The sequence below is a fragment of the Erpetoichthys calabaricus genome, chromosome 3 (genome assembly GCF_900747795.2).
Source record: "Erpetoichthys calabaricus chromosome 3, fErpCal1.3, whole genome shotgun sequence".
NCBI lineage: Eukaryota > Metazoa > Chordata > Cladistia > Polypteriformes > Polypteridae > Erpetoichthys > Erpetoichthys calabaricus.
Genome location: NC_041396.2, coordinates 88,044,884 through 88,062,667, shown reverse-complemented (window position 1 = coordinate 88,062,667; position 17,784 = coordinate 88,044,884). Strand labels below are relative to the sequence as shown.

At 37.4% G+C, this 17,784-nt stretch overlaps 1 protein-coding gene across 1 annotated transcript in view; it reads right to left on the bottom strand.

Annotated features, from left to right (window-relative positions):
• The window catches only part of LOC114649668 (calcium/calmodulin-dependent protein kinase type 1D-like), a 42,788-nt gene that overhangs the window by 4,324 nt on the left and 20,680 nt on the right, over positions 1-17,784 (bottom strand). The window contains exons 4-9 of the mRNA XM_028799127.2: positions 15,317-15,455; positions 14,790-14,913; positions 11,483-11,558; positions 7,010-7,122; positions 4,407-4,485; positions 1,819-1,906 (exon numbers count right to left, since the gene is read on the bottom strand). Of these exons, the coding sequence (XP_028654960.1) occupies positions 1,819-1,906; positions 4,407-4,485; positions 7,010-7,122; positions 11,483-11,558; positions 14,790-14,913; positions 15,317-15,455 (619 nt within the window). The remainder of the gene's footprint in view (positions 1-1,818; positions 1,907-4,406; positions 4,486-7,009; positions 7,123-11,482; positions 11,559-14,789; positions 14,914-15,316; positions 15,456-17,784) is intronic.

Below are 17,784 nucleotides of genomic sequence, written 5' to 3'. Positions count from 1 at the left end.
TGTTCACCAAAGCAATTTACAGAAATGGTTTATTTAACAACATTTTATTAAAAATTGGGACATCAAAAGCATATGACTGGGTTACTTGATGTGGATTTTGTGACACAAGTAAGGTAACATTTTTTCATGGATGTTTTTGATGTTGTTTAATGTTGTCCGGTATTGGTCTCCATAGATGCCTATTCTTTCAGAAACTATTCATGAAAACGTGAAATTATTTTTTATTCTTGGTCATAACTACAAACTACATAGGGTAAGCAACATATAAAAATATAATATAATATAATTCAGAGTCACAGAGGGGCTGGCACTTGTACCAACAGCAAATAGTCTTGAGTCCTGTCAATCTCAGTGCCCACTCGCTCATACAGCCACACTCACCTAGAGCAAATCTGAAACTGCCTGTTAATCTAACCAGAACATCTTAAGACATGTAGATTGAACGTTGGGAGTATCTGAAGAAAACTTACTTGCACAAATGAAGAACAATAAAAGTCTTTATAGACAATGACGAGGCAGATATGAACATAGGACACTAGATTTGTGAGACAGCAGTGCTAACCACTGTGCTCCCATTAAATAAATAGAAGTACATTTATACTACAGACACCCCAAAGTACTTACAATGTAAATCAATTGGAGCGCTGGCAGATGTAGTGACTGGAGGATTTGCAAAACTGTTATATTTATTTTTTAAAACACTTAGCAAGTGCAACAGAAACAAATACTCTCACAGTTGGACCACTGGCAAGTTAAGAAACGTCAGATGTTGCATCAGCATAAACAAAGTTTTTTTTCTTTAAAAACACATACTATATAAATGTAAATGATGGGCACTTCCATCATGCCAAAGCACTTAATATCAAAAAGCAGTCCAAGCAAGTCAGGTGACTCTGGAGAGTATCTTCACTATAAAGTTTTATCTATCTATCTATGGTCATCATTACTAATGCGTTTTTATATACAGTGGCCGTGCACAATGCATGCTCTTCCAATTGTGTACAAAACTGACAGTGACATGTGGGATGGCTATGTTTATTATGTATAGCACCATGCCAGTGTATTACAAATTTGTATGATCAGTTAGGGTCATTCAGAGTCAAGTATATATTGTCGCACACATACACATCGTAGGCAGACTATGGACTTGACTAAATGTGTCGTTACGCCAGATCAGGGGTTAGCAGTGCGCACTACAGATCCTTAGAAGGAAAACCTGCTTAACACCACTTCCGGTTCTTCTGCAGATTCCTCTCCTAATGCCCACCTGATGTCACTTTTGGATGTTGCCTAACCAACAAGCCTCTTCCTGTATCTCCCCTATAAAGCCACCATACTGTCTCTATTGTTTCAGTTATGTTCTGGGCTCAGTCAGTTCATGTTTTTTTTTTTTTTTTGCATTTGCTATTCAAGTATATGGGGTGGCTAACCCAAATCTTTTTCTTGGTCTTTTCTTGTCATTACATTATAGGCATATTGGCAGGCCAAACATTATTCTTCATTATTATTATTATCATTGCCTGTTTCTATAGCATATTTTATAGAGAAACCAAAGCCTATAATGATAATACCAAACATTATGGGGTCTAAATGACATCTACAAGTGATTTTCACCCTGTGGCTTTTGGAATCAAGATCCAGTCCCACGGCCACTGGCCATTCTTGCCCATTGTCAGGAAGACAACAATGAGCACAGTTTTTTTTTGGTTTTCCTAAAAAGAGGCAGAACAAAAAACAAAACTTCTCACCCAACTTGTTAGTGCTTCTGTACTTTCCTCATTATTATTTTAGAAGCAAAACAATGATAATGTAACTCACCCGCCACTTTGACTTGGCAAAGTTCTTCTGGATCTGCACACTGACAGACCTGTAGATGTTATGAGTGCGAGCCGTCATTCCAGCAATCCTGTGAATTGAAAGAGTTAAATCATACGCATGTTAAAAAACGAGTTGCACAAATTAATGAAATTCATGCCTACGGCCAACTATCCATTCTCTGAATATGCTTTTTCCATTACAAGATTACAAGGGGGAAGGAGCATCTGGCACAAGTCAGGAACCACTTGTGGATGAAATGCTAGTCCATTACAGGACACAGTCAGTCACAGAGGGTTAGTTTGGTGTTGCAAGATGTCATACACCAGTTGAGGATTTGGAAAGTAAAGTCATCAAATTCAAATCAATAAAATTAATGGTGTACTTTTCAGTAAACAGGGTGTGATTTTTCGATGGTTCTACAAGAAGGAACAGAAATAGAAAAAAAGAACAATATACAAACATACTGTATACGTATATCTGTAAATGAGAGGTACAGTAGATAGTGCTCCTGTGCCACAGCTCTAGGGACTTACTTTCAAGTTCCAACCCAGCCATTTTCTCTTTTCCCAGCACTGGAGTGGATTTTCCTGAGGTACTCCAACTTTCACTCACATCCCAAAGACAGGTGGACTGAGGTAACTCACAACTCTAAACAGATTCAATGGGAGTATGTGAAAGTGTGCCCAGTGGTGGATGGGCACACCAACAAGAGTTGCTATTGACTTATAAATGTATAATAGAAAAAGCAGGTTCAGACAATTGATGGATGGGCATCTATCCATCTAGCTATCTTTTAACAGCTCATCCATAATATCTATCTATCTATCCATCTATCCATCTGCTTACACCCACAACCCAAAGGCTGATTTGCTATTTTAAATTGGCCAACTGTGGATGTGTGGGTATATATGTGTGTGTAATCTGCAGTGGGCTGACGCACCCTCCAGGACTGGCTCTTTTCTTGCACCCAGTATTGCCGGCTCTGGCGCCTACAACCCTGCATTGGAATAAGAGGTTTTGGAAAATTAAAGATAGAAAAGGATGCTACTAATGGAAACTACTATAAGGCAAATAGACTATAGTACTATAAGCTGATTTAGGTAATACTAAGAATTATGAAAATCAAGCAAAAAATAACTGCTCTTGATGTTTGAAATCTTTACAATATATACAGTAAATGCTTTAGAAAGCTGAAATCTTTTCACACTGGCTTCCATATTGCTCTAAAGCCCCATTATGTAACTCTTTGTAAACACTTATTCACCGTTGCAACTGCAGCACAAGATTTATTTGTGAGATTCCATCTGCCATGAAGTTTGATTGAAGAGCACTAATTACAGTATGCTCTCTTTTAACTTAGATTATCCGCCTTGTAGGTGCTGTTGTTATGGTGTTTTCTTTAAAATTCTTCCTTATGTACAGTATGTCAATTTATCTAATACTGTAGAAGTTTTACTGCCACATTCTCTTTATCTTTACAGGTGTATACCATTATTATGTTCATGAAACAACTTGGATTTTTATTTGCAGTGAAAGGTGATAGATAGATTCATTAAATGTTTGATTAAACCTTTGTGGGCCTTCAGTCTTCATAAGAAATTGTGTGATTGTTTTTGCTGGTAATTGCTTGGTAGTTAAAGGCTGAGGAGAAGTGTGTCGTGTCTAATCTCAGAATACTCAGGGTCATGTTTTGAAAAGCTGGGCTGGCCTTGATGTTTTTAATTACAACTAACAAGGCTAGAAGATCGGTCTTTAACAACTTTGAAAGACATATGTTTTTTGTGTAGACATTCAGAAATGAAGACAATCCAACTTGCTGATCTTTCATTAGCAACGGTGTCTAAGGTGATGTCAACAAAGAACTCAGGAAAAGAAACATCATTGGCAAATGGCTACAATGAGTAGAAGCTCAAACCCTGAATCAAGATTCTTGTCATTTAGTTTTAGATGTGAGATGAGTCTAAATTCACTGATTACCAATTTCAGCCTTAGTCATGAGCAGGCAGATTCAACATAAATGCTCTTGCAAGAATCCCCCATAGGATGATACCACAGATCCACCACCCTAGGTTTCAGTGATCTCTGAATGTTTTATAGCTTGTCTCTATGTACTCCAGTTACCCTTCCATATCCCCAGAAATGTGCATGTTAGAGTAAATGATAATTCTAAATTCACCCTGTAAGGATGTGTGTACGAGTGGTCCATGCAATCGACTGATGCACTGCCCAGGGTTGGTTACTGCCTTATAACCAGTGCTCCTGGGTTACATTCCAGCCCCGTATAACCCCAAATTGTATTAAAAAGGTTTGAGAAAGGTATGTAGGATACCACAGATGCATTGCTGTACAAATGCCATGGATGCCATGTCACACACCCTTACAAAAAATGGGTCAATGGGTACCCCTGCAGCACCCTCATCCTAAGTAAAGTAATTTTCCCAAGCCACTGTGCTTACCACTATGTTCCTATAATTTAAATTATGGAGGCATGCAGTCTATCAAGGTTTGTCCTAAACAATCCATGTGTTGCTTAAGCAGTTTACAAGGTAACATGCAGATGTTAAATGAAAGCTTTTGCCATTCCATACCAGGGATGTCTCAGAGCCTGGTCACAAGTAAAACGCATCTTGGGGTTCTTCTGCATCATGTTGCGGATAAAATCTTTAGCTGAGAGTGAAAACAAAAAGAATAGTTCAAAATATTGTAATATACAGTACATAACAAATGAATGGTTTACAAGCTCCACTTTCAGCCTGGCGAGGCCGTTCACTTTAAGAGTCTCAGTTTTTATTAACTTCACATTCCCACTTTTATTTTACAGAAAAGTAACACACACTCCTATGTAGACCACCCTTATTGTTTCACCTCTCCAATGAGCATCCACTAAATCATAAGTAGATTGACCTGACTTAAGACTACCCATTAAATATTCTCTAGTCAAATCCTCAACTTGCTGACATAGAACCTAGGGAGAACACATGTATTATCAAAACTACCAGTAATTCATTCAGTCAGACATTTTTAAACCACAACTGACTGTAAATAGTCCAACTCTTGGACATCTGGAGAATACTTTTATATGTTGAATCTACCACTTATGTTCTCAGTGGTAAGAAATATAGATAAACACCAGACAAACTCATTGTGCAGGTAATAATCATTTTGAATATCATCTTACTTCCACATCAATGATTATGAGAATAGAATCCAACCCTTCCCCATTCAGTGATCCTCCAAATCCATGATTGAGATAAACTCACTGAAACACTCCTAGGAAGCCTTTTTGCCCCCAACTACTACCCCACGAGGTACACTTCTACTTCCATAATATTAATATCCCCCTAATGCTGGGAATACACTGTGCAATTTTTAGAAATCATGCTCAAGTGGCTACTCCCATTGCACAATGGAGTCGCCAGTCATTCACTTGCTCAAACTATACAAGCAAGTGTGGTCTGATTAACATGTCACGATGTGGGTGCTCAGACTATATGTGTACATGGCCCTGATGGACAGTTTTACCCCTTGAAATTTTGCGATAACACTTTACCCATTCAAGAAAACAAAATGGCCAAAGGCGTCTCAAAATGTCAACAAAGAATAGAGGTGTGCTGCTCACTGTGCTTTAAAACTACAAAAAAAAAGAAAAAGGCGTAACTGGACATGTAGGTTGTTGGGAAGACAAGGATAACATAATCTATTTTACAAATAAAATTGGAGGTACACAATCTACGTAATTTACCATTGCATGTGTTCATTTCTGGTTCTTCCAGTAAACGTTTGCCAAGATTCTTTTATCATTGGCCATTTAGTTGTATGTGTGTTAGCTTTTCAAAATCAAAAAAGTTGAAAATGAGCATGACAATGGCAACACCCAATAAACAATGACCACTCAGTGTGGTCCCTACACAATGAATTTCGGGAAATTTGATGGTGACATTAGAAAATTGGCTCACGAGACTGTTATGCTGCAAGACAGCCAAACGAAATTTCTGACATGACAGAAATTCTTTCGATTATACAACAGTCCAATCATCAGATGCACTTGGGCATTGCAACCCCTCTCGTACTGCACGTGAAATGACAGCGGGTGAAGCTGAAACTTGAGCCAACTGAAGCTTAAAATCTTGCCAAAATACCACTGTGTACGTCCGCTTAAGAAAACTCCCAAGAAAACCACTTATTGTCTTTCTCCTTCCAGCTAAACATGTACAGTATAATACATGGCACACTACCAGGCAACTGCCAAACATAAAACCCCATTTATGATTCACAAGGTGAGGTGGACTAATGCTGATCTCAGGGGGCCGCTAGGCAGGAGACCTCCATTGTGAAGAAGCCCTCTAGTGAGACTCCAAAGCAGCCCACCTCCCAGTCCTCCTTCTGCCAAACAAGCTAAAGATATTTCAAATACCATTCACTGAAGCATGTTTGACAAGCCATTCTTATGTCTACATATCCCAGGTAGGTAGTGTTACACTGTATATCAACTTTATATCATATCTTTTTGTATATTTTCTGTTATTTTGATAATTATGCATTGTCTTTTTAAATATGCCTTTATTCCATGTGTTTTGTGCATGAAGCCCCAGGTGGTGGGGCCACCTCGATGTCACCGGTGATGGGTCCTCCCTCTGCCTTTTTCTGAAGGCCAAAGCAAGAGATCCAGTCAAATGTTCATTGCAATTGTTAGGAATCTTTTGGGGTTTTGCAAATATTCCAATTTTTCTTGCTGGATTTTCTGGCTTTTTGATCTTTTTCTGTTTCTGTGTTGGGATTACTGTATCTTTATTGAGACTTGTTTGCTGCGGATTGTCTTTTTGTGTAATCCTTTTGCCTTTTGCTCTGTTGAGCATTTTGCTTTATTTTCTATATTTGTTAATATTTATTTATAAAGATTCTTTGTTTACCCTTTTGTGTATAAGTGTGTCTTTGGGCGGGGGGGGGGGGGGGGGGGGGGGGGATTACAGTCATCGTTCTTCTTATAGGTCTTTTGCTATACATTGAATTGTTAAGCCAGTTTTTCCTATTTTGGGCCTGGCCAGGTTGAAGCCTAAAGGTAAGCTGGTCTGGGGTGACTCTCTTCTGTGCTGGCTATTTAAAGTCAAGGCCTGTTTATGGTTATTTGTAGGAGGTCTCAACCCAATTACACAATATTATTGACTCCAGTATACAACAGGTAGCAACTTACCAGACTCAGAAATATCATCCCAGAATGGAGAGTCAAATTCATACTCTGCCTTCATTATCTTGGAGAAAAGCCTAGACTCTGTTTCTTCATAGAATGGTGGGTAGCCACACAACCTGTGAAAAGTAAGAAGTTTCAGTCATGCATGCAAAGCTTCAGAGACTTTTTCTGATTAACTCTCTAAAAGACATATTCCTTCTGAGGAAGAGCACCATAGTTGTGTCAAAGGTGGCTAGAGGAAACATGCTAGATGACACAAGAGGTCAAATGACTTTAAAAAATCATTAGAAGGAAAGAAGTGGGGTTGGAAGAAGGCCACCACTAGTTGCCACCTCTCCGTGTCAGGCTTTCATCCCCTCTTGTATATTCAGTCTTTCCTGTCAGTTGAGGATCCCAGTCTTTGTGGTGAAATAAGAGGGGGCAGCAACTTACACCCAGAACAATTTTGTTCCAATATAATCAGTGAAATTTATTTCAAGGCCATGCAATTCAGCTAAAAATGAGAGACTGGCAGAGAGATGGACAAATAACAACTAGAGAGATGGACAGAAAACATGTGAAGGACAAGCAAGCAGGCTATTTTAAAAGTACTGGTGTCTTCTTGATCAATATAGTTAAAAGAACCCAGTCTGCTATACATAATGAGAACAGGTGAAGGTGTTATTTGGGTTCAGTCCAGAAATAAACAACCCGTCCCTATATCTGACAAGAATTCTGTGTCTGGCAGTTGCCCATATTTAACAAGAATTTTATGAATATGAAAATGTGTGAGTGGTTATAATAACAAGGATTCAGCATGAAGTCAGAAGCGCCTCCATGCTATCGACATTCCACTGGATGGGACATCTGGTTGTCAGCACTCCCCACTTGGCTGTGATGTCCCTTGGCTTCTCTCCGGCCTGAATATGTACGTACAAATAAAATATATATTGTATTACTGAGAATGAAAGTTATCTTTTAAAGCAAGTTAAATACACATATCTCTTTTTGTGTCATATTTATCTCGTGCAATTATTTCCGCCATGGTTACAAAAGGGATGATATTGGCTCTAGTCTGTTCTGCATCAAGAAAAATATTCCAGTGGAGAAAGCATGCCCCCTGCTGGAAACATATGACAAATGGGATTTTAATTCTAAAATATTTGCTAATTACATAATGGTTTCCACTGTTAACTGCTAACTTAACTGAACACTATATTTTCACTTTAATATACTTAATTTGTCAGATCACAGATAATAAAAAATGCAATCACGTCTTCCTTTGGTACAAAACTGAATTAGTGTTCTTAATCTTTTCTGAAAGTACATGATGTTTTGATTGATGGTGTGTGTGTGTGTGTGTGTTCATTTTGCGATGGACTGGCTCTCTGTCCAGGTATTGTTCCTGCCTCTTGTCCTATGCTTGCTGGGATTGGCTCCAGCTTCCCTGCAACTCTGCTCAGGATAAAGCAGGTATAGAAAATGGAGAGATGGCTGGTATCGCTGCATAGTAAAGTAACACACTTGCTCAATACACAAAGGCCATTAACTGGCTTGGGATATCTGTTCAAAAAATCTGAGGATGTGACATGCCATCACTGGTAAAGATCTGCTCAAAACTTTGCTAAATTAAAGCCAAATATACCCAACTATGTTATGGGCCAGCTTTTCTAGTAGGCTTGAAAATAAACCTTCATACCCAAGTGGATTGCATTGTGAAAAACAGGGTAACCTGCTATTCTTTATACATAGGTGAACCTGTACGCTATACACTGCACAACCGAGGTGTGTTTGTTGTGTTGCTTTTATATTGTGTCTTACTTTGCAATGTAATATTCACTTAAGAACTAACAAAATCTGATTTCCTGTGAAATGATCAAAGAAGACAATAAAAGGTAATTTTGAACTTTAACATACAATGCAACCTGGCTTGATCATCCAAAACATTTGGTGATTGCAAGATTTTTATAATACTATCATTATAATATGTACGCTGCATTATGTTCTGTTCCGATCTTTTTGTTTAGTGCGGTTTTCAGTTTTGAAAATGTACAGTATTGTAAGATGGATAAAGAGGGCAGTGATTAATTGAGTCACTGTTAATTATATTCTCCACTAGATGGCAGTGTAAATATTTGATATTTTAAAAGAGTATACTGTAAAATGGTCAAATTCTCAATAAAGCTCAATCACTCACATTATTACAAAGTTACAAAATGTAATACTGAATTTTAAATCAAAATAAAAGCAAAATCTAAAAGTGTGACTAAATGTGTGCATGTTATTTCTTTGTTTTGGGAACTGCATACTGGAGAAGAAGTGTTTTTAAAAGGTATGCAATTTTTAACTAGACTCTGGCTCCTTATAGGTTTTTACTACGGAAAAGTTACTGAACTACAAATTGTAATTCATGCTTTGAAATTATCTTTCTTATTTATAATAAGCTGACCAGCTATGCTACACAAAAGAAAACTAAGTCTAAGGTGACCTGTGCCTTTACAGTACTGTTTGGTACAATAATAAAAATTCCTTATTTCCTTTGCCATGCTGGGCCAGCAAATGAAAAAAAAAGAAATATGGAGTATGTCATAATTATTTTTGGGAGAATACTCCATCCAAAAGAAGAAGAAGGACTTTAAGGATCACTTCAGCATGCAGTTCTTAAAAGGTGAAAAAAACACCATCATTTTTTATACTGACATTCCTACATGTAGCCGAACAAAACATGTAAGAAAGGAGGGCTTAAATCAGGCATATGGAGGTACTGCTAAATGATGCATGCTCTAATGATAACCTGTTATTCTCAAGTGGCATGGGTGCGAGCAACTTTCTAATTTTATACTCTGCTTGTGAAGGTGAAAATAATCTCTGGACAGTACTAAATGACTCTATCAGGATGAAACAGCAATATCTTAGGCCTACAACACAACATCAAAGGAACCATTATCAATTCCTTTAGTCCCCCTTGACCCTGAAGTGGCAATTTAATAAATGGATGAATGGACAGACAGATGGAGAGATATTTTTATGTCTAATTATTAGATGGTCTTGTGTGTTTCAAGGTGAATACAACTATCTGACAGGTTTACTGTCTATTCATGCAAATAAAGCAGACAATATATTGTATGCTCAAAGGCCTAATAATAAAGTACATTTACAGTATTATACAGTATATTTGAGTGGTGCCTTTATCCAAGGTGACTTATAATGTCTGAGATGCAGTTGGTTACATTTCTTTTTTGCTTTTCCCAATAGGAGCCTAGGCAGGTGACGTCACTTGCTAATAGTCACACAGTGTCACTAGTGGGATTTGATCCCATAACCTCAGGGTTGTGAAGTATAAAGACTACTACATCACACTTGAGAAACACTGGAGAGTACAGTGAAATTTATACTTGCATGTGCCAATTAGCATGAGACATGTTGAAATTATCTAGCATTATTATTAAGGATTGTCTTGCAGAGGATGAGTCAGATGGTGACCATGTCCTCGTCCTCATGTAGACCTGATTATCTCAAACCTTTGACTCTTGCTCAGTTACAGTAGATCCCACTTAGCAGCTTCTCAGTTTCTGGTTAGTGCATTTTATAGTTAGTGCATAGTTAGTGCATTTTACATTTCTCACCAACTGGAAAAATCTAGTATGTCACATCTTTCACGTTTTCAGCAAACTGAGAAAATGATGTTGTCCCTATAATTAACAATCTCTACATTTAATTTTTCCTGAGCTTCACGTACACAATATTGTTTTTTTTTTCACATATCAACAACACTTGCATTTAAATCTCACAGTCGCAGAATTTAAATCACATGACTGTAATCTGGCATTTCATTGGTAGGCAGTCTTCTCTCATTGGTCAATGGAGTTGCTAGGTTTTTGTCTTGCAGTATGTAAAATACCTTGTACATACTAGCTTCTTCCATCGTGCTATGACCGGAATGAAGACATATTTGGCCATCACCACCACTTTATAACTTCAGGAAAGACCTAGTAACTCCAAAAACTAAAAAGAAAATCAATTTTGTAAAAAACGGCAGTTACTAGGTTTTTCCATTGCACATGAGATTTACGGCTGACACATTTTTCCAAGGTGACTTATAACAACTGAGATACAGCTCATTACATTTCTTTTGTTTTTCAAATTGGAGCAGACAGGTGAAGGGACTGGCTCATGGTCACACAGAGTCAGTAGCAGGATTTGAAGCCACAACCTCTGGGTTTGAATTCCAAAGTCTCATCCACTACACTGCACTGCCCACATTAAATGATACACTGCTTCTACTAGCAGACAATAATAATTAATATGCACAATCTCCAATCCAAAGCCTTAACCACTACACCACACAACTAACTACCAATCTTAGCTTCAAAATGCTTGGTTCAAACTATAAATATTGTTATCCTACTGGACAGCAATCTGGTAGCCCACAATTTCATGCAATCTAAATGTAGGCTGTGCTGTGGGTGATAAGTAACCTATACCAGAGATACTCACAGAATGTATGTGATGACACCAACTGACCAGCAATCCACAGCTTTACTGTATGGCTTCTGAGTCAAAACTTCAGGAGCTGCAAAGATAAAATAGTAAGCCATCCATCAGAATTCATTTATTTAGTTCTAAATTAAACAGCCTGTGCTCAGCCTTTTTCTTTTACTTGATGTTTTATTCATGCAAAGAATGAAATAACATGGAGCTCTATAACCAAATGGCTCTCTTTGTTGGCTGGAGGTCGATTGCTGACTTTCATCAAGTGTCTTTGGATCATACTATTGTACTTGTTGTGTTGTTTTTACTTTATTAAGTTATGTTTTATCATTATGCTTTGCTTCTTTATTGAAAAAATAAGAGCCATCCATCCATTTAGAAGGCATACCTGTTGAGAACCTGTAGGAGGACAAAGTTCCCTATGCTGGCTTGGATTTAGAGCAGCAATAGATGAACATACACAGTCAGGCTACTTTATGTTCCCACTCCCCTATCTTACTCTTCAACTGAGGGCTTTCTAAACATTCATTTGTGTAAGGTTAGTTCATTCTAACATCGCTGAATTTGCTTTTAGGGAGACTCACATGATCTTTATCCCATCTTTGCTGCCTATATGCTTAAATCTTTTATAGTTCTTATAAAATATTCTAATGAAAAATAAACCAATTGTCTTACTCAGATTTATTCTAGCGTGGCATGGTAGTGCACTGGTTATTAATCTATAGTCTAACAGCTTCAGATTCTTCAATTCCAATCTCAGTCTCAGCACTTTCTGTTTGGAAGTTGCATGCTGTTTATGTGTCGTTGTGACTTTTCCTCTAGGTAGTTTGGCTCTCACTCAGAACCCAAAAAGAAGACGTTAGGCTAACGGGTGACTATAAATTGGCCTCATATGAGTGAGTGTGGATGTGTGTGAGTATCCCCTGTGATAGAATGGCACTCCACTTTTAAGCTTGTGCTCAAAGCTTCCAGGATAATCATCATGCCTCAGCTATGTACAGTATTAGTTAGGCTTTATAAAGACAAGGTTGACAAATTTGTTGTAATCATTAATTGCTGAATTTCTTTCAAGATACAAAAAAGGCCCCTTTGAAGTTCATATCATAATGAGAAGTGAAGTTACAGAAATAGATGATGACTTCCCTAGTATTCAGCAGTATGAAAAAAGTGAGTAGCTTGGCAAAGATGCATCAAAAGGCGTCAATGCACTGACAGTCAGTTACTCTCAAACGCTAAAACCAAAAAAATCCTCCTATGACTCAATAAAGTTACAAAATAAATGTGCAGAAATTACTTCAAAATATAAATGAAACAAATGCAAGACATAGTTAAATAAATTAAAACTAAACAAAAATAATGTCAATACAAAAAATAAGATAGGAATAAACAGAATGCAAATACAAAAAGTTAAAATTTGTAATTTATTTTTTGTGATTTCCTTCACCTTTTGGCAAGAGTTTGGATTTGATTTTTTTGTTTTTTAGACCCAAGAATTTAACCTTAAGTAATTTTACAATTGGTGACTTAATTTTGATTTGATCTTTGGGCTGTTTCCAGCCCCATATTTGTTTGTTTATATTCACTGCGATTTTGTGCTCAGAAGTCATTAAAAATACAACCTCTTTATACCTTAAAATTCTGTACTCTTTTTCTTATGGCTTTTCATTCCTGCTCTAGTTTTGGACTTTTTTTATCTTGCATTTTAGCTTTGGTAACATTGCAGTGTCCTTTCCAGTTACAACTATTTTGTCAATTTCTGATTACGCCTTTTATGCCTCTAGTTAATATTCTTGGTAGTCTCCTAGCATTATAAAAAACCCCAGAAAAGTGCAAAATGTTAATTAGTTTGAACCCAAAAAAAGATCCAAAACTCAAAATGCAAAAACAAAAAAGCCAAAACCATGAAAGTTCAATAAATATTCCCAATGAAGAACACAATTAACTAGGGTAAAGTCGAAAAAGAGACAAGCACAAAGCAAAACGTGTTTCTAAAAAATTAAAAAGAGCCATAAAAATCAGAGGCTAACAGCTGTAATAGCAGGAGACTAATCCAAATGCTGGTCTTGCCCCTATTGTAGAGAATCTGAAGTTTTGGCATCCAAGACTTAGTCTGTTTCACTTTTTGATATTTTTTTATCGTTATACTTATGATGCCATGCCTCATCTTCATATGGTCACCACTGTTTTGTATCGTTCCTTGCATAGCCGGGTTGCATATTATTTAAGGTGGCTATGTATGTTGCCAGTCACATTATGAGGAAGTCATTTGATTTCATGTAGTCCCATTTATGTAAAATGTTTGCATACTTTTACACTTTTTAGAATTTCTGGATACCAGTAATACTTATTTTGGCTCTGGTGTAATCTTTCTTTTGTTTAAAATAATGTTTTCTTGTGAACACCAACATATTGTGTTTTGTTGTTAATAAAACTACCCCATTATGATGCATAACATTATTAGGCCTCAGTATTTAAGATGGCAGCACGCTAATCACCCTGTCCAAATCTCTGGATATTAACAAACAAACCTTCTTATCATAATTAGTGCTTCTGAATCTTGATTTTTTTTTTGTAAAATTAACAATGTTGATACTTGTTTTGCATATTGGGCGTTAATTGCTTCTTTCTTTGATCAATTTTGTTTTTGATCTCAAACCATTTTTGACCTAAATTCTGCTCTCATCTCTTAGTCTTTGCACCTTTTCCTTTTGTTTCTTTCACCCTTACACAGCATTAGAATATGCACAACTTGTGGCATCCAAACATTGCATGCTTTTAAAAAAAAAAAAAAAAAAAATGAAGAATTAGATAGAGGCAATTAAGACAAGCTAGTGTGAGGTCTGGACAATTTTTATATTCAACTTTGATTTTTAGAGGATGAGTTATCTTCACTAGCTTGTTGATTTATGCATATAATGAGGAGTCCAATGATATCAGTGACATGCCATAGAAATATCTAGCATAACTGCACTTTTCCCAACCTGTTAGTGGCATTGTACCACTACTACTGGATTTGTCCCTTTGACTTTGTTCCACAGGTCTGTATAGCATCCAAACCAGACTTTGCTCACCAATCATGCACTTACTTTTAAGTGACACACAGTGCAAACAATCCAACAACTAAGTTTGGATCTCTATCCTTCCTACTCCTCTCACACTCAATCCTGACAACAAAGGACCAACTGAATCCCGCGTTATAATCAGTCAGATTCTTGGCAAGGTACAACTTGCTATATCCTTCTGTCCCCAGATATACTGTAAATGTATGTACTACTGAAGCCAAAACTAAAACATAAAACATGACTGATCATACCTACGTATCCCAAAGTCCCACAGGCCGTGGACATGATGCCATTTTCTTCTATCTTAGAAAGGCCAAAGTCACTGACCATGATCTTGGAGTTCTCCTCTGAGCTATAGTACAGGAGGTTCTCAGGCTGCAGAAAGATGAAGGCATAAGTAAGACAAGGTAAGGCATTATAGCAATATTGGACACAATGGCAAACAGAGATGTCCTTGTAGTTTTCTATAAAGGTTTATAATATCAAACCTCCAGGGAATAATTTCTGCAAAAATTATTTAAATGCATCAGAAACCCTACCTTTACTGAATTTTACAGGTTTTGCTGAGTGATTCAACTCTCCCCAAATCAAGGTCTTGCTACACTGTTGACCGAAATGGTATGTCCAAAGGTAACGGCCACATTCAAGGGCACAATTTTACCACTATCTCTTGTCTCCAAGAAATCCACTATCTATTTGCAAAAAGTGCAACATCTAAACAAAAATTATACTGAAAAGGAAACTACAGTTTGGAAATGCAAGGAGGTCATAAACTTACTTTGAGATCCCGATGGACAATGCCATTCTGATGCAGATAGTTCACTGCTTCCAAAACCTGTCGTATGACAACACTGGCATCCTTCTCGGTGTATGTACCACGATCTAAGATCCGGTCAAATAGTTCCCCACCAGAGACCCTAAAAGAATACAAGTGTGAGGCTTTATACAGGTTATCAACAGGGTCCACTAAATGTATCATCACACACACAGGCCATTATATTAGGTAAACCTGCACATTAACACATGTTGCCTCCTCTTATGAAAAGCTAATGCACATGGAAGCTTAATTGTTATTCAACCTCTGTGCTGGTTCCAACAGAAACAAGTCAAATCAAGTGATCAGCAGTGCTTTGGATGAATGTTCTTAATAACAGGTCAAATGAGAATAGAGAAACTTGTTCAAGCTAACAAAGACCATAAAAATTGGCGTAACAGTTCTTTCCAACAGTGGTGTCTAAAAGGGTGTGTCTGAATGTAGACCTTGATGTCGATTTGCCATTCTAGGTTCCAGTTCAGTTAAGAACTGGAAGCTGAAGCTATAGTGAACATGTCATTATCTAAACTGAGGGACTGAATGCTGTTATGTAGTAGATTTTTTTCCTCCCCAATGAAATCATCCAAATGATTTTAAGCCTAAAACTGATCATTTTAAGTCTGTCACATTTTTCTCCTTAAGTGTTTTATTAAACCACATAGTGCATGTAGAACCTCCACAGGTATAAATGAAAACAAGTTATATAGAGAACTGCTGGCTCCTTTGTCATTTGCATCTTATTGCTAATAAGGACCAATTAAAAAACAGTGAATGCAGCTGTTTAAGACTAAAATAATCAATTAAGGGTGGGGAACCTTAACAAGTGAGACCACTAAAATGGAGCATCAAAATGTCACTTGAGCAATAAGTGCTTCATCAGCAACAATTAAGCAATTGGCTTGGAACAAAAACCTGCTGCCACTGTGGCCCTCCACGACCGACACCACCCACCCCTGATATGGAGAATGTTTTAATGGCATACATGACCCCTCTTAAGATGATGTGAGCAGAATTTGTAGACCACAGTTTACACAAGCATTGCTTCTGGCCATGGTCATCCCTTTAAGGCCACAGTCTACACAATTTTCAAATGGATGTTCCTAGCAGGATGATGCACCATGTCACAAATCACACATTGTTTCAAGCTGGTTCCATGGGTGTAATTATGACTTCAGTTTACTCCAATGATCTGCACAGTTCCCAGAGCTCAGCCCAACAGTGGGCCTAAGAGGTGAGATGGAATTACATGAATGCCAGACCGATAAATCTGCAGGAACTACATGCCGCTGTCGAGTCAGCATGGACCAAAATCCCTACAGAATCTGTCCAGCACCTTGTTGAACCCACATGTCAAAGATTTCAAGTTATCCTGGAAACAAAAGGGTGTCCTACTGAGTATTGGTTAGGTGTACCAAATTATGTAGTTACTGATTGTATATTTTAGAACTGTAAATTAAGCTCTCTTAATTCATTTTTATTCAAACATAGCTACCGGTAATCCCAATGTAGGTTGTAATAATATTAAGTTCTTTATTTACGAGGAACCATTTCAATCGCTTTCTGAGCTTTGTTATGAGGAGATGTGATTTTTGTATAGTCCAGTGACTATATCGACCTAATCGATAGGGGGCCTCGCTGGTTGCAAGTTCTCATTGTTGCCTGACACTTAATTTGGGTGTTTACTAAACAAATGCTGTAATCAAATTTTGTTTTCCTGTCTGAATAATCTCATTGCTTGCTCTTTGCTTTTCTTATGATGTTTAATTTACCCAAGCTCACAAAACTGTTCAATGCTTCTTTAATAAGCTTTATGCTGCACATTAAGTCAATTTCAAAATGGTGAGGATTAATCTCAACAAGCCAATGTGTCTGCACATAATAGGTTTTGCCAAGGAGCTGCATACAGAGAACAGTACATTGTCACTCGCACCTGAACTGGCAGCAGTTTAGAAAATGAATCTTAATATAATACTAACAGACTCACAAAAGTAAATGAACCCTTTCAGTGACTTGTCATAATTTTAATACAGCCTAATTCAGGTTTTCACTGGACCCTAACAACACTGGATGCAAGAGACAGCCATTCCTTTTTGTGATTTTTAATGTATTTTTCCTAAAACATTTCATTTCTCCATTGTCTGAACTCACTTACTTCAATTCGGGCTCATTGGGCAGCTGGCAGGCAGTGTGGTGTTGAGGTTAATGCTTTGGTATTCAAAGCCTGCTACTGACACTGTGTGACCATGAGCAAGTCACTTGAGTGGCCTGTGCTCCAATTTGAACACCAAAAGAAATGTAACCAAGTATATCATAAATGTATAAAGGCGATAAATAAATGTAATAGAGTTTGTCCAATTTTTTGATACAAGGCAGGAGCAAATCTTGTACAGTATACCAATCAACTGCAGGGCATATTCTCTTATACCACGACA